A 23496-nucleotide genomic window follows, 5' to 3' on the forward strand; every position below is an offset into this window, starting at 1 on the left:
GTGGAGGGGGGATGCACAGAGGGGCCAGCGTGCCCTTCCTTCCTTTGACCCGTCAGGCACTCCCCTGTCTCCTTGGCTCCGCTCTCTGGTCCTAACTGCACCTGATCCTGGTTGGCTCTCCTGGGGCCCTGTTATAGTTGCTATGACCCAATAGTCGTCCCGCACAACTTGAGATAAAGCTGACTTGCCCTTGGCCTTTCTGGGCCTGCTGGTTTCTAACACATGGACAGAAACTGTTGTCTTACGTTATCCCAACCACCATTGTCTCTTGCGTGCTGTGCCAAAGTAAGCGACAGTCTGGTAACAAGGACAGCAAATTTCCATTTTCTTGCTCTGCGACTTTCTCCTGGTGTCTGGTGGCTCCCGCAGCTCTGCTCAGATGCTTAGCTTTCGGGTGTGCGAGGCTTGTCCCGTTGATAGTGGTCCAATGTCTACATGGGCACTGCCAGTATGCAGCGTTGGGGCCAGCATTTGCTTTAAGGTTATTCATGTTTGCCTTAATAGGATTTGATGTGATTCGTAGGGAAACAAATGTATAGAACGGTATGTACTGTTCATTCAAACTGGAAACATTTCATCATCTGTGCAGTGTTTGTTTCTGATCAAAAAGAACAACAGGTTTAAAAAGAGGAGGGTGCCGTCGAATTCCAGTGCCACTTAAGCTCCGGTGAGGATGGGTAGGCAGGATGGAGACCAATTAGCTCTGAGCAGGGGTGTTTCACAGCCCTCCTTCAGCACACGTCAGCACGTGGTCTGCCTGAGCAAGGTGAAAACCTAAGGCCCTGTGCAGAATCAAGGGGACGAAAGTCATGCCTGTCACTTAGATGTCACTGTTGAAAGTTTGTCAGTGTTTGATGAACGTGATGTCATTTTATTGGTGGTGACCATATTGTCACTCTGGGCCGTGCAACCTCCCTGCACCCCCTCAGGCCTTCATGACCCTTCAGAGACTCGAGGAGGGGTGTCTGGGGTGGGCGCATCACACAGAGATCCTGCTGCGTGAACTGAAGCCGTGGGGGCAGCAGCCGGCCCAGCACACGTCCCCCACGTTATCTGTTGAAAGACTAGCTGGGCCCACCCCTGGGGCCCGGGTCCATGAGTCTGACTCACGCTGAGAAAAACAGTCTAGTCGTTATCTTGAACACAGTTACAGAGAGCAAAACATTTCAGGATCGTGGCATGTTGGTGTTTGTATGTCCTTTGTTGGAAACGCTATTTCTTTTCCATTAGCAGTGCCATTTCATACGTCAGTTTTGTTTTTGCAAAGGAGCTGTTCAAATGTTCAGCCAAATCGTGATTTCCAAGTGCTCATGTTCTTCCTCCCCAGAAGTAGCTGATGTCACCGCCGTCCCCACTCGCCAGCTCGGGGGGGATGCTGTTGAGTTGAATTGGAAGCGTGGTTGTGACGACCACCCACTTCCCCCAACACCAGCGGTCAGTCATCTCCTGTTGTATGTGTTTCCCCAAAAGGACATGTTGAAGAATACATCCAAAGGACATCCTGACAGGCTGCCCCTTCAGATGGCGCTGACGGAGCTGGAGACGTTAGCAGAGAAATTAAATGAAAGGAAAAGAGACGCTGATCAACGCTGTGAAATTAAACAAATAGCGAAAGCCATCAATGAGAGATACCTGAACAAGGTGGGGACAGATTGTATCAGCTCTGCGCTGACACTGCTTTTGCTTTGTGCTAATACTTTTGTCCACTCATTACTAGTCTTTCAGAACCTTTAGAATAACCCCCTTGGCGCACGGTTCCTGACTGGCTGGTGATGAGGAGCTTCGGGCAGATCTCGAACACCGGGAATTATACGCAAACCTCCAGAGTCAGTCTGTGTGTGCGTTTTCTCAGGAAAGGGGGTCACTGATCCGTTAGGTCCTCAGATGGAACCAGGACCCCAAAAAGGTTGAGAGCTACTCTTTCAGCTTAATTTTACTTTCAAAATGCAATATTTCACTTTAGATAGTCGTAAAGCGTAAAATATTTATTTACGTTTTTATTTGTAACCATTTATGCATGGATTAAGCTGTATTTATCATGAAAAAGTGATACAAAATACAGCATGAAAGCAAGCAGTTCCTTTGCAAAGCTGTATTTCAGCTTTACACTTACAAAATCATTTTCCCGCAGCGATAATCTGATTCTGTATAGACTTTACCATATTTATTTAAGGCCCTGGCCCACAGGAAGAGGTTAATTGATATGAGCTGTGTCAAATAATTACATATATCCGTTGTTGCTAAAATCACCTTTTGTTTCTGTCAATAGAGATAATTTGCTACTATGTAGTGATATTCGGTAATTTAACTACAAGAACTTTGTAGTAATAATATCTTAAACAGCAGATTTTCCCTGATTGTCCATATGATTTGTATAGGAATTTTTTTTCTTTTTTTTTTTTGTGAGGAAGATCAGCCCTGAGCTAACATCCATTGCCAATCCTCCTCTTTTTGCTGAGGAAGACTGGCCCTGGGCTAACATCCGTGCCCATCTTCCTCCCCTTTATATGGGACGCCACCACAGCATGGCTTGACAAGCGGTGGGCAGGTCCGTGCCTGGGATCCGGACCTTGGAACCCGGGCTGCCAAAGTGGAGCGTGCGAACCTAACCACTACGCCACCTGGCCAGCCCCTATATGGGAATTTTTATAAGCAGAAAATTGCATTAAATGATATTCTAGACAGGGTCCATGTTGTTTAAAATCGTGCTTCCCTGTGGAACTTGAGTGTTTGAAAGCCGGTGTGGTCCGGTAAGCTTGGGGGCATAGAAAGAGGTGGTGATCTTACTGTGACATCATGGTATGTCACGTGGAAATGTGCATGCGGCCTGCTTACTCCCGTGAGCACGTCCAGCAAAGGTCAGCGGTGAGGTCGGCCAGCCGGCGTAGGTTTAGAGTCAGAGGCGGTAGAGACCACCTGGGCTGTATATAAATTGTTGTAGGTCTGACTTCTATATGACTTACATCATTTTACGAATTAAAACAAAGCATCTTTCCAAAGAACCCTGGGTATTTTGTTTGGCTCAGTGAAATAAAATAGGTCATACCCTAAGAAGTTAAGACGTTTACTTAATTATGCGATCCTTTGGGGAAAGGGAAAGTAAAATTATGAAATAATTACTTTCACTTACAAACATCCCAAGTTGATAGTGTTAGAAATCACACAATGGCTGGGCGGTGGGAGGACAGTCTGCAAGGGGTGGAGTGTATTCAGAGAAGTCACTGAAGGAGAAGGAATGGGTTGCGTGACGGGTCAGAGCAGGGGAAGCCCGCCCTCGCTGAACCAACCGCTCTTGGCTGTGGGGTTGTGCTTATGAGGGGACGTTAGCTCCCTTGCACTGTTTAAGATGTAACTGCAAATGCTGTAAAAGTTTAGTTTTTAAGTCACTGTCTGAACTGTACAGTACGTGCATGAAGTGCGAGTTGGGAGTATATGGGTTCTCTTCAAAGGAAAAAATCTGTAAAGCGTTGACGCTATATGCTCATATATTTTGCAAGACTTTTTCCTCGTCCTTTTTCTGATAAACTTGATGGTGTAACTGTGTCAAGTGTCACTTTGAATATTCAGCTTCTCAGCAGTGGAAATCGATACCTCGTTCGATCTGACGATATGATAGAAACAGTTTACAACGACAGGGGAGAAGTTGTTAAAACCAAAGAGCGCCGGCTCTTCATGCTGAACGACGTGCTGATGTGCGCCACGGTCAGTGCCCGGTAAGGACGTGTCTGTTCACCTGCCCCGCTTTGGGAGTATGTGCACTCTGTGTCACAGATGAGCCCAGTGACTGTGTTCATTTTCTCATTCACATGAGCTGATCTGTGTGCAGAACTTAGTCTCCCGATCCCACGATTAAGTGACACCTTATACTAACCAAGCTCATTCTTCAATGGGTTCAGTGTTAAGTTGCCAAGTCCCTGCTGGTGGAAATTAGGGACGTGTAGGTATATTTTCTCTTTAAGCAAGGCTGATGTTGGAACTAGAAGCTGAATTGAGTTTCTTTTATAACCCTCCTAAATCATTCTACAGTTTTTGTTTTTATCATTGTTCCAATTCTTTCTCTTTAGCTACTTCTCTATAAATATATTTTTGAAAAATTTTTTCTTACATAATTAAATTGGGTATATTCATATGCAGTGTATACCAAGAAAATAAGTAAATAGCACTTTATCAGTTGTTACACTTAAAATCGCTTTACATCACAATTGTTCTCCAATACATAGAGTGTTGTAGTTGGTTGAGGACATTTGAGAAGTTAAAAGGTCTTCAAATAGAGGTTGATTGTAAGGGAATTGATATAAAATTGAATATAATGCTCTTGGTGCTAAATAAAGTAGCAGATGCTGAGGTGATGTCCTGGAGCCAGCTCCTCGTGGCTGCGAGGGTCAGTAGTTAAGTTTGCAGGAGTTTTGAGAGCTGGTTGCTAAACCGTTGGTAGCTTGAAATGATCCACAGTGGGAGTGTTACACCACGGAAACTGGCCAACGGGACAAATCAGGCTCCTCTCCTCCAGTGGGAGCTTGTTGACTAGTTACCAGCACAGCACTAACTATAATGTAGTGTCCAGGCCTGTCATCCTCACTGACCAGCTCCCGCGTGGATGTGGCACCCTCCTCACGGCCACATTGGAGTCCCAGCAGAGGCCGAGTGGATGGATGTGTGAGGCCTCACACCGAGCAGCCCGACTTCTTACAGCCGAGGTCCAGCTCCACCCTCTCATAACTCAGTCTCTCTAAACCTCAGACTCCTCATCTGTGAAGTAGGGGTGATGATCATAAAGTGGTGCCGATGACGATTCAGGGGGCTCCCGTGAGGGCGGAGGCGAGGACGAGCGTGAGAGCTGCGGGCACAGTGTCCGGCACGGAGCACTGCCCGGTAACTGTCGGTCTTATTGTTCCTCGTCACCCTCGCTCACTTGGTGGCAGCTACAAGTTAAGTCTGAAAAATACACCAAAATTAACGACACCCCCGTTTGTAAAGAATCCTGTTTGATTCTTGTCAGTAGCTTGGCCTTTATCGTTGATTTGCCATTGTCACACTTTGAGCTCTGGATCCAGCCGTGCAGGCCCGTTTCGCGCACGCTGCGGTTGCCCACGTGTAGAAGTAGAAGCCAGTTGCCTTCTTGCTTTAGAGGCGAGCTGACTCGGTGAGACTGTACAGGACCTGACATCAGGTGTACTGACGTGGACGGCTGTAGGGAGGTTTCTGGAATAAGTATCGGGAATAAGACCTTTCTGTTCCTGTTTCTCCCGTGTTATGAGATGCTTCATGCAGTGTGGAAACTAACAACATTACTTAGCACAGTGGTTTCCAGGCTTAACTGTCCAAGAAACTGCCCCATTCCTGTCAGTTCTCCCTGCACTGGTGCTGGGCGATGCCCCATCAGCCCGCGTTCCCCGACCGGCCTCGGGAAACACAGAAGACGAGACCGTGTGTGTTCATTTCAGTGACTGAGTAGACAGAGAAGCACTATGCACTGTAGGAGTTTCTTGTCCAACATTTTTCCCATTTGTGATCAACCTTTGTCTGAATGTAGTGGGAGGACTGACCACTGCCCAGGTCACTGCCGTGTCTGGGCAGGCAGCCTATGTACGTGCTCCACCAGAGGGCCCCTGTCTGAAGCATGGCCGTGTTAGCTTGGTTCTTCTAAAATTTCACTTAGATCTAGAATTCTCAAGCTGATAGAGAAATGATATACTCTCAAGATGGACACAGATTGATAACTTAAAATTCAGTTACCTGTGTTTATCATGGGAGTCTTCCTTAAAATAATGCCCCGCCCTCTGGGGTGGGTCCCATGTTCTGACAACTTTTTTACGAAGTGCAGTGAAGAGGAGCAGTCCATTCCATTCCCACCGATGTGTTATCAGCCTGAGATTTTCACCGACGCTCCCTGAAGCCGATAAAGTGAGTGGTTTTAGGCCAAAATGTTAAAAATAGCCCCCAAAGACCCCTGTGTAGCCTCTGAGGACATCAAGGTCCCAAACGCCTATAGGAATGAAGATTTTAGATCCAAACAGGAGAATAGAAATTTTGGTACAAATTCGTGAGCCTCTCCTTTTTGTTTTTTAATTTAAGGCACAGTCTAGTTCACAGAATACACAACCAATTTTACTTCTTATTCAGTGTCTACATTGTGCTTCCTCCTCCTCTTCTTCCCGTGTGGATTAGAGGTTGAAATGGAAAGTGAAATTCTGTAATATTGGGGGGAAGCTGAACAGCTTGGGTACAAATTGGCTCCCAACGAGTCAGGTATTTCAGTGTAAAGCATAGCATCTGGCATTTCGGTTATTCCTGTCTGCATTTTGACTTTTAAAAATATATCTTGAAGGAAAGCAAAATGTGATTATCACCTGAAGTGAGAATAATGATTGCTTCTGGAGGGGTGGGGTTTTCCTGGGCGCGTGGAGGACTCGGGGTGCTGTTGACCCCAGAGCCTTGGCCTGGGTGGTGGTCTAGCATTTTTTTGCTCTAGCATTTCCCACCTGACTGGTACAGGTGTGTTCGGTGTGTTTCTCTGCATGTATGTGCCATTTTATGACAAAAGAAGAAAGTCTGTATAGGTCACGGGGTTTTTCCTTTAATTTCTACATACTCAATAAGTATTTTAATCATGGAGTATAATGGTGTGGTTTAACTTTATTAAAGTGGTTTTGCTATAACCAAGAGTACAGAAGGAATTTTAGAGGTAACTCATATGAAACACTCAGAGACTATCTCTGCCCACATGGGAGATTTTCCCTGTTGATAGTATTCACCAGAACACTTGAGCATCTTTGCTTGGAGCCATCAGGAAGCGTCCAGCTTGTTCCCTCTAAGCTGTTACGGAAACCTTAACGCTTTCTGGGAGGTGTGCATGTCACATTCTCCCCTGTGTTTTCTGCATTAGACAATGAAGAGTCCTACCCTCTCATCTAATTGGAGGCCTCATTATGGAACCAAATGGTAGCTATTAGCAAGAAAGTCAGAAGCACTAAGATTCGACAGTTCAGATGTTTCTCACTTGAACGTAAGGGCTAAAAAGTATCGTCACTTATTCATGTAATTGTTCATAAAATAATAACTTCTGGTTGTTTCAGCACCTCGCACGACAGCAATGCTCTAATATCAACCAGCCAAAGGTATTTATTAAAGTGGAGTGTTCCTCTTGGACACGTAGACGTCATCGAGTATGGCAGTAAGGACGGCGCAGGAGAAAACAGCAGGTGTGTGCCGGTCCACCCGCCCGAGAGCCTGGCTGTGGTGGCCAACGCTAAGCCAAGTAAGTGACACCTTTGTTATGTGCTTGCAAGTCGTGGGGTGGCGTGAGCTCTGATGTAACTTGATTCCCATTCCTCAGTGTCACTGCTAGAGGAGACAGAGGCAGAAAGGTGGATCTGTCGGATAGCACAGGCTTCAGCGTCTGTGTTTTATGATGGCTGGGAAACGTAGACAGATGTGCCACATCGGTTGCTGATCTTTGAACTTGTCCCCTTGGTTGGTGTGCATTCTCTGGGTTTGTAGGGAAGCCCTCCTGCCGTGTGGGTGTGTTCAGTCCTCCCAGTCCTGGTTTCTGCTCCGCATCTCCTGGGAAGCAGTTAGGACGCTGGCTCTCCTCTTTCTCGAGTGCACGTTGAGTTGCTGCAGAGGAAGTTCTCGAGAGCGTGGCCCGGGGTTGTGGGCTCAGCTCTGCTACGGAGCCGTTTCTCTCTTCTTCAGTCTCCCCGAGGGGGAGAGACTTGTCTGTGCACCTCACAGGGTGAAATGAGAGAAAGGTGTCAAGACACTTTGGAAATGCTTCAAGAGTCACCTAAGAGTTACGGTTATTATTGCTAAACAGTCTTCAGACTCTAGGTTTTGAACTTAGTGTAGTGAGCATTTCTTTCTCAGTCTCTTTTTTTTTTTTAATCCAAATAAGGCCTGGCTAATTTTATTCACTCTCTGGCTTCTGCCCCTGAATTGTGGAACGCATGAAATACAGTGAATGGGAACTTTCAGCAAAGCTTTTTATGTATTAAATGAACCTTTATAATGAAGTGTTGATAATGTTATGTATAAATATGTTCAGTAACCTTTCAGATTATTTTATTTCTGACATGTTCAGAAGAAGGCAGATCTTAAAACATTTAACTTTTTAAACTGAATATGCACATTTATTTGGATTTACAGGAGCACGACATAATGAATATTAGGCCTAATTTAGTATGAGGTCTCTTTTATTCTTATTCACGTTTAAAAGTCATTCAGTTTGGTAATCTGCCTAGTAAACTAACTCCTCAAGCGTGTTGTTACAGGTCCTATACTCTTGAATTGCTGGCTACTAAATCATACTCCTGTTTAAAGTAATGTGCATACCGTCTCCACTAATAATCAGAGTACCAAACTATATCACAGATTTCCAAAAGGAGGAACAACTGTGAGGAGAAGTATGGAGCGGGGAGGAGAGGGAGAAAGGGGAGGAGGGAGAAATGGTTTTCCAAATTGACACGATTCATTAAAATTTTACTCAAGAGCAACTTAAAGGTTTCATTTGTTAAAATTTCTTAAAAATCCATTTGAATTATTTGGAGGTATTCATTGCAAATCATATTTATGTCTTGATTTTGTGAACCAAGAAATGCCTTTGTGTGTTTTATAATGGTAGCCGTCTTCAGTGTTATCCTGTTGTATACTGTTGTAATTAAGATCGCGTCATTGTGCTAATCACTAAAGATGGCTTTGATCCATAAAACAGATACTGTGTGTTACAGGCAATGCTACATTTTCTTACTCATCTTTTTATTTATGGCTTATACTGAACTAACTTAGGATAAGATTTGAATCAGTTAGCAGTATTAAAAAGCATAAAGCAAGATGACTAAATTTTTTAAATATTACGTGGAAGATAGAACTTGGAATAAGTCCACTACTGCCTGTGAGCCCTAAATGCTGCCAGGAGCTTTCCAGCAGCTATGGCAAATGGAGATGCATGGTTCCCGTTGTCTTTTATTATTATTATTATTTTTTGTGTGTGAGGAAGATCAGCCCTAACATCCATGCTAATCCTCCTCTTTTTGCTGAGGAAGACCGGCTCTGAGCTAACATCTATTGCCAATTCTCCTCCTTTTTTTCCCCCAAAGCCCCAGCAGATAGTTGTATGTCATAGTTGCACATCCTTCTAGTTGTTGTATGTGGGACACGGCCTCAGCATGGCCGGAGAAGCGGTGCGTCAGTGCGCGCCCGGGATCCAAACCCCGGGCTGCCAGTAGCGGAGCGCGCGCACTTAACCGCTAAGCCACCGGGCCGGCCCCTCCCATTGTCTTTTAAAAGAAAATGTGTCACTTTGTAGAGTCAGTCTTTTTCTTCATTGTGAATTTAAGGAGAACTTTGTTGTCGTATCCTAGGTTAAGGGGACTTTTGAAAACATTTGTGATTGTGTTTTGCAGACTTGCCGTGATTTCATATATCATGTCTCTACGAAAAAGTGAGGACAGAACCTCAGTGAGAGCAGTTTTTCAGGGAGCATCTTTTTGCACATTGTCTTAAACAGAGAAGTTAAGTGAAAAACTTGTTCTGCCGTCAGCAGACTTGTGTTCTACTCCATGGTCCGGGTGGAAACCACACCCTGGGCAAGGACGTATTTAATCTTATCTGTCATTGCCTCTGATGGTGGAGTGCCCCGCCTGTCAGATGACTTGTTAGTATAATGACTTGAAGAAATTAAGGTACTTAATAGTAACTTAATGAGTGTATGAAGGACTTTGTCTGACGTTAGTTAATTCTTCTCTTGCTGATCTTGCCAGAGATGGTTTCCCTCCAGGCTTTATAGCTGGGTATGCAGTAGGTGCTCAATAAATATTTGCTGAATGAATGAAAAAAGAAATGGAATCACCAATCACTGTTAAATTTGTAGTTAAACTGTCTTTCTACCTATCCATTTATGGAAGGCCTGTTGTAAACCCAGCGCCATGTCCTGATAATCCCCGGACGCGTAAGGCGTAGACCAGGCCTCCCGAAGCTCAGGGTCTAGACAGGTATATTAACACGAGTACAACACAACCCAATACATTCCCTAATAGAGTCATCGGCAGGATACTTTGGGAGTTCAGAAGTAGGTGGTTTTCTCTGAGAAGATGCCTGTGAAGTTAGGTTTTAAAGAAGGAGTGGGATTTCAGTAGATTGAGGGTGGGGGTATATTGATCGATTGACTCATTCTTTCAGCTGATTGACCAGCTAGCCACAGCTGACACCTGCCCTGGGGACGTACGAAGGAGCATGTGTGTCCAGGGAGTGGCGAGTGGTTGGTAACTAGAACCTTCACAGCCTGTGGCCGTCCATCCAGATCTGGGGGTCCCATGGCTATTCATGGGATCTGGTTCCATCCACAGGAATATAAAACCGAAGGAAGCTTCTAGGTTGTCCTCTGATTGTGTGAGACAGACGTTCAGCTCTGGCTTCACACTTGGCGATGTTGCTGAGCCTTCAGAGGAAGGCCTCTGAGACCTTGAGTGTAGCTGTACAGACTTCAGAACCTGAGACCTTGCTTTAGAGACGGGGGGGCCTCCTTCCATCTTCAGCTCATGATCCTCTTACGCTTATGGTTTCAATTACACGCGTGGTCGGTCGCCAGGAGAACAAAGCCTAGAGTCAGAGAAAGAAAAGAAAAGAATTGCTCATAACTTAGTAAATATCTGTCTCTTGGAATCAAGAAGAGCAGAATGAAGGTCTTTATTAATGTTTGGGTAACACTAGCTTCTCGAGGAGAAAGAATTCACTTGCCTCTTCATCCAGGAAGGGATCTCACGTTAACAGATTGTGACAGGAAGAGTTTGACTGGACATGGTCTTGATGCAGCTTCCAGATGGGGCGGCCCCCAGGGAAGTGGTGTTCTCAGTCCAGATGTCCTGGGAAGAGCACTTCATAGAGACCCTGCCCATTCTGGTGTTCAGGTTTCCTGAAACTATCATTTAGTAACCTTAGTTCTGTGTTAGACGTGTTACTATTTTTTAAGTGTTTATTTTTTTTATTACGGTATTACTGTACAATACAACTCACCCATTTTAAGTGTATGGTGGCGTGTTACCTTGGAGGTGCCAGTTGGATGAACAGTGCCGGGGGCCAGGAGACTGTTGGGTACTGAGTCTGGAGTTCAGGATCGATACTGATGTGGAGTCCTCTGCACACAGACGCAGTCAGGGCCACGGGAGCAGGTGTTCCTGGGCTCCTGGGTTAGTGGTGCAGCACTCGCTGTGTGGACATCAGCACCCTAGTTTTCTTATCCATAAAGTGGGTTTAATTTTTAGCCCTGAAAGAAGGGTGTGGAGTAAAGGGTCTTTAAAATGCCTTCTAGATTTAAAAAATTTTTTTAAATAAATTAGTTAAAATTTACTGATTCTGTATGTGTTGGAAGACTGAACTCAAGTCAGAATTCTCTGGGGCTTCTTCAGACATCTGGTAATAGAGGCTGATGCTAGCTTGCAGTTATAGAGATGCTGGAAATGATCAGCATATTCATTAGCATGTTTAGAGCACTGGTAAAAGATTTATCCTGATCTGTCCAGATTGATCCAGGATAGAGGAACAGTCTGTTGTTGGGGGCAGATAATGAGCTGGTCTGTGTGGTATCAAGTCCACAATATTGATCTCATCAGCACCAGGCTGCAGCCGATGAGTTCCTTGTTGTTTTTGCAGATGAAGCCGGGTCCATCCATGAGTCACGGTGTGGCTGGGCTGTCTCAGATCTCAGAGTGGTTATGGAATAGCTCCAGATTTGTCCCCAGTGCTTTTGTTTCTTCTGATTCTCTTGCATTTGTCATCTCTGAATTATTTTGAGAAGCTAAGTTAGAAATTCTTGTTCTCAGTTGATATTCGTATGACTTTTCAGCTGTTTGAATGACTCTGTTCTGAAGGTCGGTGTTGGAAAATTTGGTCTGCTATTCAGTGTTGAAGACAGTGTGGGCGTCACTGCCTAGCAACCACTGACTGCAGGGGACAGCGTGGCTGCCATCAGAGGGACCCACAGGCAGCCGCACGTGGGAGGCTCCTCATCCCCCAGAAAAGCACCATGTGGAACGTGCTTTTGCTTTGCACTTAGTCTCCTTGAGTTATGACATTTTATCAGCATTGAACTTTTCTGTCTGGCGCAGGGGCTCGCAAGCTGGTGTCTGTGGATCTGTCCGTGGATCCTCTGGGGACCCACAGATTAGTTTAAGCTTACATACTTTGTGGAGTTATTTTGCAAAATTCTCTGCATTTTCCTGGGGTGATTGAAAAGTTTCACCAACTTCCTGAATTGGGGCTGGTGGTGGGGAAGAGGAAGACTCTGAACCATCCGTTGCTTCCGTCTAGGGCGGTAGATTTACTTGGCGCAGTTTGTGGAGTTGTCTCTCGATTCTCAGTTTCCGTGTGCTGTCTGAGGAGGTCGTTTATGAGAAAATAAGTTTCCCTTTGGCCAGAAATAAGGTGACTCTGTAGAGTGTTTTCTTCGTGCGGGATCCTTATAACCTCAACTCAGTTTCAACAACTAGACCCTAATGCACTTCCGATTTGCCAGGAATGGTGCTAAGCGGGAGCTGTGGAGGGTATGAGGTCTCCTGCTCTGCGGGGCCTTCAGTGGAGGAGGTGGGCTGCATTGCCCCAGTCAGGCTGGGACCCTCGAGTCACGTTACAGAAGATGGTGGCCAGAGACCCATCAACACTGATTTTTTTCTTTTTATTTTTTGAGGAAGATCAGCCCTGAGCTAACATCTGATGCCAATCGTCCTCTTTTTTTTTTTTTTTTTTTTGCTGAGGAAGATTGGCCCTGAGCTAGCATCCGTGCCCATCTTCCTCCACTTTATATGGGACGCCGCCACAGCATGGCCTGACAAGCAGTGTGTCGGTGCGCACCCAGGATCCGAACCTGTGAACCCTGGGCCACCGAAGCAGAGCGCGTGCACCTAACTGCTGTGCCACTGGGCCGGCCCCAACACCGATCTTTTAAACTCTTCCCAAGGAGAAGTTCTTTAAATGTTTCAAGAAAGGAGAGTACACGCTGATTATATTTTGAAGGGGAGCATTTGTTTTGATGTGCAAATACTGATACTTGTAATTTTGTAAAAATCAGTCACATTACTTTCTGGTTACTTAATCCTTAAAATTGATAGTGAAAGTCAGATGCGTGGCTGTACTTCTTTGTCATAAGTAAGGCACACTTAGAGAACAGGGTCAGCCCTGGTTCTGTCCGGCTCTGGTTGTTGGACCAGCGTCCAGGTCAAAGTTGTGGGGTTTTGTTTCATGGAGTGATAACGAAGACTCTACAAGTGAAAACTGCGCTGGCTAAGGACACATCTCAGGGGCGTTCTGCCTTGTCCTGGGGCCGTTTGCTGGGAAGGGTTGGCAGCTCCAGGAAGCCAGCTGCCCTGTTTGGAAACAGCGCTCTTGTTTGCCATTGGGAACTTGGCAGGGAGAGTGGAAGGCCAGCCAGACAGCCCGGTCTGACCACTGTCACCTCCATCCCCAGAGCATTTACTGAGTGTCTGCCATATGCTGACATCTTCTGGAAGCGCCCAGATCTCCTTCTGCAGTCTGTCTGTGAAGGGGGGGCTATGGCGGTAGGACAGGGAGGTTAAAAATAAGCTGGAGGAGACCTGATCCTCCTTAAGTTCTGAGGAGGAGCATGCAGGAGGGAGATCCTGGGAAGGAGGGGGCTTCCTGTTGAGAAAAGCCTGGGGCGGGGGAAGGGTGAAAGTGGAGGGAGCTCCCATTAACCTTAAGACCAAAAACAGTTAACATAACTAAAGACAAAACAAAGCTTGAATAAATAAAAAACAAATGGCCAAGGGGGAGGAGGGAGGCTTTGTTTGTGGTTTTTAATAGAAGTGAACCTGCTTGAGGGCGGCCTTAGCAGTTGCACATAAAACCCAACTCTGACTCTTCTAAAAGGAAGGCAGAGAGAAAAACGATGGTTGTACTTTTGAAAATACCAAACCACTCCTCAGAAGACCGTGGCGTGTGACGGCCTGGGGAGGAGAGCCAGAGGCTCGCCCCGCGGAGGCGAGGCCGGCTCGTGGCCAGCCGCGCGGCTTCCCGGCGTCTGTTGGATGCTGAGACCAGATGCTGGGGGCTCCAGGGTGATGGCTCATCCAGATGCTCCCTCTCCGTCTCTGCGGGGCTTGGACAGCAGGGCCACAGGTCGCCCCCAGTCGGGGGCAGCGCTGTGTCTCTGTCGCGGCCTCTTCCAGAGCGCGGCCCCTGTTGAAGCCTCGCTGTCCTCGCTCCCTGAGTGCCCAGGCGTCTTTGAACTTTGTCTTGCAGACCGGAGGACAGGCCTGAAGCCTGCTATGGTCAGACTCTAGTGATTTGAAAGACGCAGGGTGTGCTTTAAAGTGGAAGAGACTCGGAATGGCCTGGCAAGAGAAGCCCTGCACCACCGGTCTAGAGTTGTGCCGTTAGAGTAGTGCGCAGGGGCCGCTCTCCTAGGTAAGACACGAGTGTCCGGGTCTTTCCCAGGAGGCATGAGGACTTGAAAGAGTCGTTCAAATTCTTGGATGAATCTTGAGGCAAACACGACTTGGCCAGTCCACTTCCGTTCCAGGAGGTGGACGTTCTGTGAAAGGGCTTAAAGCATCTTTCGTTAGTTTCCTATAGAGCAGAGTGAGCTGTGGTGGCTGCTCATGTAAGGTGTGAGCTTCTGAAGGCCCCGCCTGCTGAAGATAACCCCTGAGAGGGGGTCTCTGATGGGGAGACTGAAGCACTTGTACTTTGGGAACAACCGTTATGTCTCGCAGCAACTGCCCCGTCAGGAGGCTGTGTGTGGGAGGAAGTGGAGCCGCCCTTCCGAGAGAACTTGGGAGGTGGCTCCGTGTGTAATTTCCAGAAAGGCGCTTCCCTTGGGCTGACAGGACCAGTGTGGCATCGTCCGTACTCTGATCTTCTTGGGCATGGTTGTTAGTCCGCCTCGGTGAGGGCCGCTCCTGAGACAATACACGTATCCCGAGAACCACCTCCAAACCTGCCTGGTGAATAAAACCACAAAAGCGCGGGAGTGTAGTCCCTGTTTGGGAATCAAGCTTGTCCTGGTGGAGGGGGAAGGGGAGGAGGTGATGGGGGGAGGTGGTCGTATCTTCACATGCTGTTTCTCTTGGTAAAAGTGACATCTGAAGCAAATACGGCAAAACGCTAACATCTGCGGATTCTGGGCAGTGGGTAAAAGTGTGACCATGTATTATTTTCTCTATTTTTCTGCATTTTTAAAAATACTCATGCTTTAACACAACGAGAGGCCTTGGAAGAAAGCCTAGAGGCAAAGCAGTGGGGAGTGGTGGGGGGTGATGGGGACTCCTCTGCGTCTTCCGCCCAAGGCTGTGTCCACCCCAGACAGCTGTTCAGAGCCCCTCATCAGGCCCCTCTGTCTGTGGGGCGGGAGTGGTGGCAGCAGTGACAGAGTGGGACAGAAAGCAGGAGCTCATGGGGACAGCCCTGCACATAGGTTCACAGGGCTGGTGTTGCCACAAAACTGAAAACTCTGCTTGCAGAAGGATTGCCCCCTTCTCCTTGGCCCTGTTTGTTTTTGCCTCTTGTTTCCTGGGGGGCAAATGGTGGTGTGAATTTTCTGGGTGTCAGTAGCATATGCCTCAAACTCTACTGTCTTCTTTAGGAATGCAACGGGGCAAATGGGGGTTGTTCTGCACAAAGAAGGAAATACCTGTCTTCTGTGTGTGACACACGTTATTCTGCACAACGTGCGGATGCTGAAACCTTCCTAATAGCCCACGTAGCTGATCCTCGAACGAACACTCAGATATGTGCTTGGAGGAGTGGCTGTCAGTCACAGGAAATGTGACTTTCCCCCGAAACCTTCCACTCAGGCCGTGGTCTTGTTCCAGGGCCTGACGTCCAGCCTTTTAGTGCAAAGGTGATGGTTTATCCACTACAGATGATATGCCAGATAAAGTGTGTGTTTGCACATTTGTATATTAATCATTTCCTTATGTTTGGATAGAGAAGACTCGCCAGAAAAGGTATGCACTGTAATATAAAGGTGAATTAAGTGTGTGTTTGCAAGTGTGGATTGCTGAACATGGGAACGGGGGAGTGTGGGAGCGTGCAAGTGTCTGAGTGTCCATGGGCAGTGTACCTGTATTGGTACATCATACGCATATCCCTGTCCACATAGACACATACGAGTTACATGTCGAGCAAATTAGTATTATATCTGGGGTTTTAGACACCTCCTCAACTATAGGGATAGTTTTCTTTGATCAGTGCACTCGAATTTGAGGCATGGTCTATATCTTCATGAGTATGTTATTTTCATGTTATAAAATGCTTAGCTTTTATTAGAACTCTAAAAGCCAAACAACTTGAATCACGGTGGAAGGCTCTTACTGTTCTTTGTAACTTTAATGCCATGGTTGCAGCCTCTAGACTTGGTCTCTCACCCCTCAAAGTTGCCAGGCCTGGGGTTGGGAGCGCAGGGCTGCCCGGGAGGAGGAGGAGTCGGGGTTTGGGAGCGATGGAGATGGGATTCGTTCACCTGAGCTGTAACAGGGTCACCACTGATTTAGAACCAAGATTTTTCCACACTTTCCACATCAAAGCACAATTTGCTGGTAGAGAAACTGAATTTATACCTCTATACCTTGGGTTTATATATGACACTATTAAAAAAATTGCTTTCTCCTGGGAATTAGTTCTTGCTCTGTTGAAAAGAGTAAAAACATTAACAGAGACAAGGATCACCTGTCATTCCAAGTCTAGAGACTAACACATCGTCTGTTTCTTCCCGTCTCGTCCTGAGCCACAGGTGGACGGACCCCGTGTCCTGCTGGTGATGTGTTTTCATTTACTGTGTGTGATCGCCCGTTTCTCATGTCAACAATTCTGAACATGTACCGGAAATTTAAACTCACCACATGACATTCTCGCATGGTTGTACCATAGTTTGCATATTTAAAATGCTACAGTTTTGCCATTATGGCGAGTTGAACATATGGACCTTTTTGCATATAAACCAGTCTGTTAATTTCCTTAGAAGCAGAATCCCCACATCAAAGGGTAGAACATTTTTAGACTCTTTTAGACTCTTGATGTGTTTTGCAAATTGTTTTCCACGAAGTTTTTTCTCAGTTTGTCTTCCCATCATCTATGCGTGACTGTGATCACAAAATGCAACTTTGTTGATTTTTTAAAAAGTTTTTTAAATTTGCTTTAATTTAAGCAAATGGCTGTTTATGGCTGTTTAATGGCTGTTTTAATTTGCTCTCCTTTGATTACTAGTGGAATGAACCCTTTAATGTGTTTAATTTAGCTGTCTGTATTTCTTCTGGGAATTGCTCATTTTATTATTGGGGTTTTCCAAAATTATTACATTTTTATGTACTTTATGTGTAATCTTCATAGAAAACAATTTCCCATTTTTATGTGGTTGTAAATTTTGTTTATGTCTACAAGTTTATAGAAGCTAGAGCTTTTGCTTTTTGTGTAGTCAGACCTGTCACTTCCTCTGGTTCTTCTGTTCACATTCGTAGTTACTCCTGAGCCGTCCAAAGGCTGGAAGATGCCCGCCTTGTTTTATATATCTGCTTTTAAGTTCAATCCTGCAGGCATTTATTTTGATCTGTGAGGTGCGGTATCAGAACGCATCGCCCACCACCCGTCATAGCTGCCGTCTGGTGTCATGTCCTGAACACCCCGTCGTCTCCATTTCTCCGTGCTGTTCCCTCCCTCACGCCTGAGTCCTGTTGTCCTCGGGCTTATTCCGTCGTTCTGACCCCGTCCGTCTTGCTGTCCTTCTTGCTCCAGCAGCGGGTCCCTTAGGTTATTCGACTTAACAGCTCTCAGTCGGCCCTTCCTAGCCTCTTATTTAACACCTTTCCTAGCCGTTCTCCCCTGTTCAGAGACTGTTTTCCAGGAAATAAAAAAGCCTAAGATGCGGACAGGTGTTTGCTTTTTCGTTTTTCTTGTCATTCCTTAATTTTCTCTTTATCCCTCGCTCCTTAGGGCACTAGAGCCCTGGGCAGTGGTTAGATTTCAGCCTTCTGGCTGGATAGTAAACATTAAAGATTGGAAGATTCGGCTCTGAAGGTCAGCATAGTTTGGCCCCTCTCTCCAGTTTCCTGGGTGCAGGGTCCCTGTTCCCTGCTCTCTGTGCAGCAGATGAAGGAGAGTCCCACTCTCCTCTTGTTTCCGAAACAACCCAGCCACTGGGCCGATGGGAGGGCGGGCCTCCTGCCTCCGTCAGCCTTCCTCCTGGAAACCGGCTAGACACGGGCAGGTAAACTCACGCGCTTGTGTCTGAGTGCTTCGTGTTAGTAAATAACATGCAGCAGTTACCGAGATGGCATCAAACACAGCCTCAGACCGAAGGCCTTTCACAGCCTAGCCTTTGGAACAGAATAAAACTGATTTCATTATAATCCCAGACTGCATTGTGCTCTTAAAATTTGTTAAGAGCACTAATGAATGATATGTAGACTGTAAATTCGAACTTTATTTCCAGCTGTAAGGGAAATGCGACTTTTGGTCAATTTCGTTCTAAAAGGAGGAGCATAGTTTGCCGTTGAATGTAGTTTCCTGTGTAGGCACCAGCCTTGCCACTGGAGAGAGCACAGGGGCATGTCATTCTCGACTTGGATGCCACCTGCAGGAGGTGGAAGTGGGGCCGTTCCTCCCTGGGGGTGTGGGCACAGGGGCACGAGACGGAGGAACCTGGAGGGAGAAGGTGCTGGAGGACGGTGGGCGGGCAGAGACCACCCCCGGCTCTGAGGAGGAGGAGACGAGAAAGACTCATCAGACTTACATATATGTCACATCATCAAATTGTACTCCAAATACATACAGTTTTTTTTTTTTTAATAATTTTATATATTTATTTATTTTTTCCCCAAAGCCCCAGTAGATAGTTGTATGTCATAGTTGCACAGCCTTCTAGTTGCTGTATGTGGGACGCGGCCTCGGCATGGCCAGAAAAGCAGTGCGTCGGTGCGTGCCCGGGATCCGAACCAGGGCCGCCAGCAGCGGAGCGCGCCCACTTAACCGCTAAGCCACGGGGCCGGCCCCCAAATACATACAGTTTTAACTGTCAATTCTACCTCAATAAAAAAATTAGTCCTTGATTTTTAAGATATCAAACTTTTCTAAATTAAAAAAAAGACGTTCTGGCAGGAATGCTTCTCCCGAGGGCTGGAGACCTGGTTGGTGGGCAGATCCGCCTCTCTGGTTCCTAGTTGGGCTCCTTACATTCCCCCCCGGCTCCGGGACCCCCTAGCCACCCTCGGGGCGTGCTCACCAGTCCCTCAATTCCCTCCATACCGTCCACAGGGCTCCCGTGTGCCAATCTCCTCCTCCTTCTCCTCCTCCTCCACTTGGGCTCTCTCCCATGACCCGGGGTGCCCCGTGTGATAAAGTGGGGTGCCGCTGTCTCAGGAGCCCCGAGTTCACCACCAAGAGCCTCCAGGTAGAGTTGCCATTTGTACGGCCGCGTGGCGCTTCCCTGTTTGCCACAGGAGATTCCACTGGGCTCACAAACCCCACGTTCTCAGGCCAGTGGTGGGGATTTCCGTGGAGACGGGAGCCAGATGAGAGAGGACTGGATGTCTTCCTGCAGCAGGGGCGGTTGTGCACTGGTGCAGCCGCAGAGCTCTCCCCCCGGGGCTCAGAAGACAGACACGGGGGCTGCATGCTGCAAATCCCTCTCACAGAAGCGCGGATCTGCAGATTTGTTGTTTCTATAAATTGGGCCAGAAAAAGAAACTCTTTCCTAAACTGAGAGTAACATGTGTGAGAACTCACTGCCCTGCGTTCTGGTTGGTTTGGTGGAGACGCTCTGTTTTTGGCATGGAGCGTCCTTGTTCGCTGGGGCGTCCCAGGCTGCTGCTCTGTGTTCCCTTGCGTCCCCAACCTGCTACTCATGAAGCGTGTCTGATGCTCAGGCACAGACGTGAACTGCATTGTTGTCATGTATTAGGTGAAGGTCTCAGTGTGGCAGATGCTCTAATCCACCAGGGACAACGTTTTCTCATCCCTCTCCTTATAGGGTGACCTTGGTGACAGCATTTGTGTTATCCCTATGAGATGTAAGACAGACTGACGGGCATCGGTAACGCGGCTTGTAGGCAGAACCACATCCATGGCCACCCCTGCTCACTTCCCTCTGAAGCAGCAGAAGCAGAAGTGGCTAGAATTCGGGGTGGCCAGCGGCTTGTCTTCATCCACGTTCCCTGGAGAGAAGGACTCCAGACTCGGGTGAAAGCCGCAAAGGGCCCTAGTCTTGATCCCCCTTTTCTCGTCCTCCTCTCCATCTCCTGGGTCTCCCTGCTCAAGAACTGTCCTGCGCGTCTCCGTCCCCTGCTCAGCAGGCCGCCCCCGCGCTCGCTCTGCCATCCCCTCTGCTACCTGTCCTGTGATTCCTCTCCCCACCCCCTGGAGCGCTGGGTTCCTTCCAGCCTTGTTCCCTCTCCTGGCCCATCTCCCGGTGCATTCGCCCTCTGGTTAGACAGATGGGGCCTGGTGGATGCTTGCAGCAGGACCAGCGGACCCTGCAGGCCCGGCTGCCCAGGCAGGGACGCAAGCTTTTCAGTAGGCATTTGGCAGCGAGACTCCGGTGGCAGCCAGGCCCGCTGACCGAGGAGCTCTGAATGCGGGGTTGCCTGGGAGCAGCCTGAGCCTTCTCCTTTTTACCCCACAGGCGCCTGCCCCGCCTCTGCGTGTCCTCGCCTGTTCAGGAGGCTCACTAAGAGGGGTCTGCTTGTTTCTTTCTTTCAGTTCAGCCGCCTGTCTGAACTTTCCACTTTACTTCCTCCTGGTAGAGTAAGGTCCACTCTAGAGACTTTAAAAATACTATTCGTTTAAAAGCCTCTTAATTTTAGAAACAGAAGTCAGAGTCCTAAGTGAATTCTCAGTCTCTGAACTGTCCCTCCATGGTGGTCACAAAAGACTTCCAAATTATTCCACTGGTCACACAAGTGTTAGCTGAAGTGTGTGTAAATTCACTATTTATCCACTTCACTCACCCAGTAGCTTCAAAACTTTGTGTGTGCTATTTGCCTAGTTTTCCCCAAAACTTAGATCATTTGATTAAGACTAAAACAGCTCAGATCCATTAACTGATAACTTTTGTAAGTAAAGGCTGGCTAACTGCTGAGGCCCGGCTGAATTCTGGTGATGCCTGTGGAGAGAAGAGTGGCCTTCAGTGGGATTCTCACGTGGGGCTACTTCTGTCTGCCCAGAGGCGGCTGCCCACTGTGGTTTTTGCAGTCACATGTATCGTGAACCCCCAGAGTTCCCCGATTTAAAATATCACCCACCTCGCCTTTCCTGTCAGGCAGTGGGAAGTGCGTTATTTCTTAACAGACAAGGGAAAAGAAAATCCCTTAACTCTGGAGGAGGGGAACGTGGCAGGGTGTGCTTTGATGGAAAAAACAGAAAAATATGAACTGGCCAGGCCAGCAGTGGTCCAAATACAGGAAGAACCTGAATGGGTGCATGGGCCTCTGGAAGGAAGACAAGTGATGAAATGAACAGGCCCTTATATTTATGTTACAAGAAATTTCTGTGTTTCTGTAACATAGGTAACAGATGTGTTAGTTCACAGAGTTCTTTACATGCGTCGTCTCATTTGACCCTCAAGGCCGGACTGTGAGGTGGTCAGGGCAGTGTTATATGTTGTCCCCTCTCTATAGCTTAGGAGACCGAGGAGGAAGAGGTTTAAATGTTTTCCTGGGAGTTCTCGTGAGTCCCAGATGGTGAAACCCGACCAGGAAAATACAACATTGCCGCTGAGTCATTTCTAACTCAACTTTCCAACTTGGGTTTCTCTGCTTGAGATGCTTGTTTAAATATGAAAGTGTTTCTGTTTTAACGTGTGGCTTCTCACCGGGAAGTCTAGTAGGAGGAAGAAACACGTGCTTTCCAAATTCTAGCACAAATGTCAGGTCCGTGGCATGCTCCAGTGCTGGCCCCCCCTCACGTGTCCACATCGCACTTCAGAGGCGGACCACGAGTAACTTGGAGCGGCGGCTGTCAGCTGCTCGTGGTGCAGCCTGTTTCTACTGCGTGTGCATAAGCCCGCAGTGGTTTCTCATGGTCTTCCTGACTGAAGGAATGAAACCATGGTTCGAGTTAGACATTTGTCCTACCAAACTAAGGGATTTCTTCTAACGAAGGGCAAGTCAGTCGAATACCTATAGAAATATAGGTATACTATTTATGTGTTAAAAAAAAATAAACATGTGATGCTGCATGAACTCGTACATCCAACATTCTTGAAAAGACAAAAGTAAAACGATGGAGAACAGACAAGTGGTTGCCAGGGGCGAGGGTGGGACGGCGTGGCTCTGAAGGGCAGGTGACAGGGACTTTGGTGAGAAGGAGGTGTTCTGTGGGCCAGACGGTGGGTGGGTTACACATCTGCCCACGTGCCAAGATTTGTAGAGCCGAGCACCCAAAGTGAAAGGGTCAGTTTTACTATGTGATAATTTTAAAAATAAAAAATAGACAAATTAGTAAAGTTAATGTAGGACTTATTTCATCATCAGAAGGCTGTGTTCGTTGACTTTGTCATCACAAGTTTATAAATGAAAGCAAATATGTCTGTTATTAGCTAAAAATGTTTTAAATTATAGACGTACTGTTAAGGAAAAATAAAGTTGATATAAATAACCATTGGAATAGTTTGCTCCCTTTTTTGGTGACACTTCATGAAAATACTTGAGATGCAATTAATCAATAGAATTTGTCTAGATAGGTAATAGACATCAGGCCTACTGTATGTATAAATATCCACAGAATCGTGTCTCTAACGTGAAGTGCCCAGTGCAGAATGAAAACACAGGGTCCCTTGTTCACAATTACTAAGAATGTCAAGACGTCGACAGCAGAGCCTTCCCCACGAGGCTCAGTTTCTTCTGAGTGGGAGGCCCTGGGCGCCTGCAAAACTATCCCAATGGTTGTATATATCAACTTTATTTAAATTTTTCCTTAACAGTGTGTTTATAATTTAAAATATTTTTAGCTAATAACGCACATACTTGCTTTCATTTATGAACTTTTGATGACAAACCCAACACCACCTTGTGATGAAATTATCAGTGCTACGTTACTTTGTAAATGCACAGCTTGCACACCCGTGAAGCTGGTCCTGCAGAAACACAGATTTCAAGAAACTGATACTTATTCAGCCCAGATGAATCTCCTGTTCTTCCTGGATTTGAATTCCCTCTCCATCCCTTACTGGCTAGGTGGCCTCAGGCAATGTATTTATAAGGAAATAGAAAAGAGACCAGGCTGTTGCTGCATACTGGTTTAAAGGATGGGCTTTGATGGCAACTTGAGTTCAAATCCCACCCGTCGTGTGTGATCTTAGGCAGCGTCCTCATCAGTAAGATGGGAGGTGGGGAATCTGTTCTGTGTCCGTGGTGCTCTTGAGAAGATACTGGAAATGATCTGCAGTGGCCCACAGCTGGCCTTGGGTCAGAGGTGGGAGCTGTCCTCATCTGGGCACTTAGGGTGAGTCCACTCACCTAGCTCATGGCAATCCTCATGTTTCCTATTTTTTTAAAC

The 23496-nt window shown here is 46.9% G+C and overlaps 1 protein-coding gene across 13 annotated transcripts in view; it reads left to right on the forward strand.

Annotated features, from left to right (window-relative positions):
• The window catches only part of ARHGEF10 (Rho guanine nucleotide exchange factor 10), a 131382-nt gene that overhangs the window by 68308 nt on the left and 39578 nt on the right, over window positions 1-23496 (forward strand). For all 13 annotated transcript variants that reach the window (XM_087418274.1, XM_087418273.1, XM_087418278.1 and 10 more), the window contains 3 exons: window positions 1471-1641; window positions 3568-3713; window positions 7077-7258. In XM_087418274.1, coding sequence (XP_087274400.1) covers window positions 1471-1641; window positions 3568-3713; window positions 7077-7258 — 499 coding nt within the window. The remainder of the gene's footprint in view (window positions 1-1470; window positions 1642-3567; window positions 3714-7076; window positions 7259-23496) is intronic.

The sequence above is a fragment of the Ceratotherium simum genome, chromosome 28, assembly GCF_057802395.1.
Source record: "Ceratotherium simum simum isolate JZ-2026a chromosome 28, ASM5780239v1, whole genome shotgun sequence".
NCBI classification, from domain to species: Eukaryota; Metazoa; Chordata; class Mammalia; order Perissodactyla; family Rhinocerotidae; genus Ceratotherium; species Ceratotherium simum.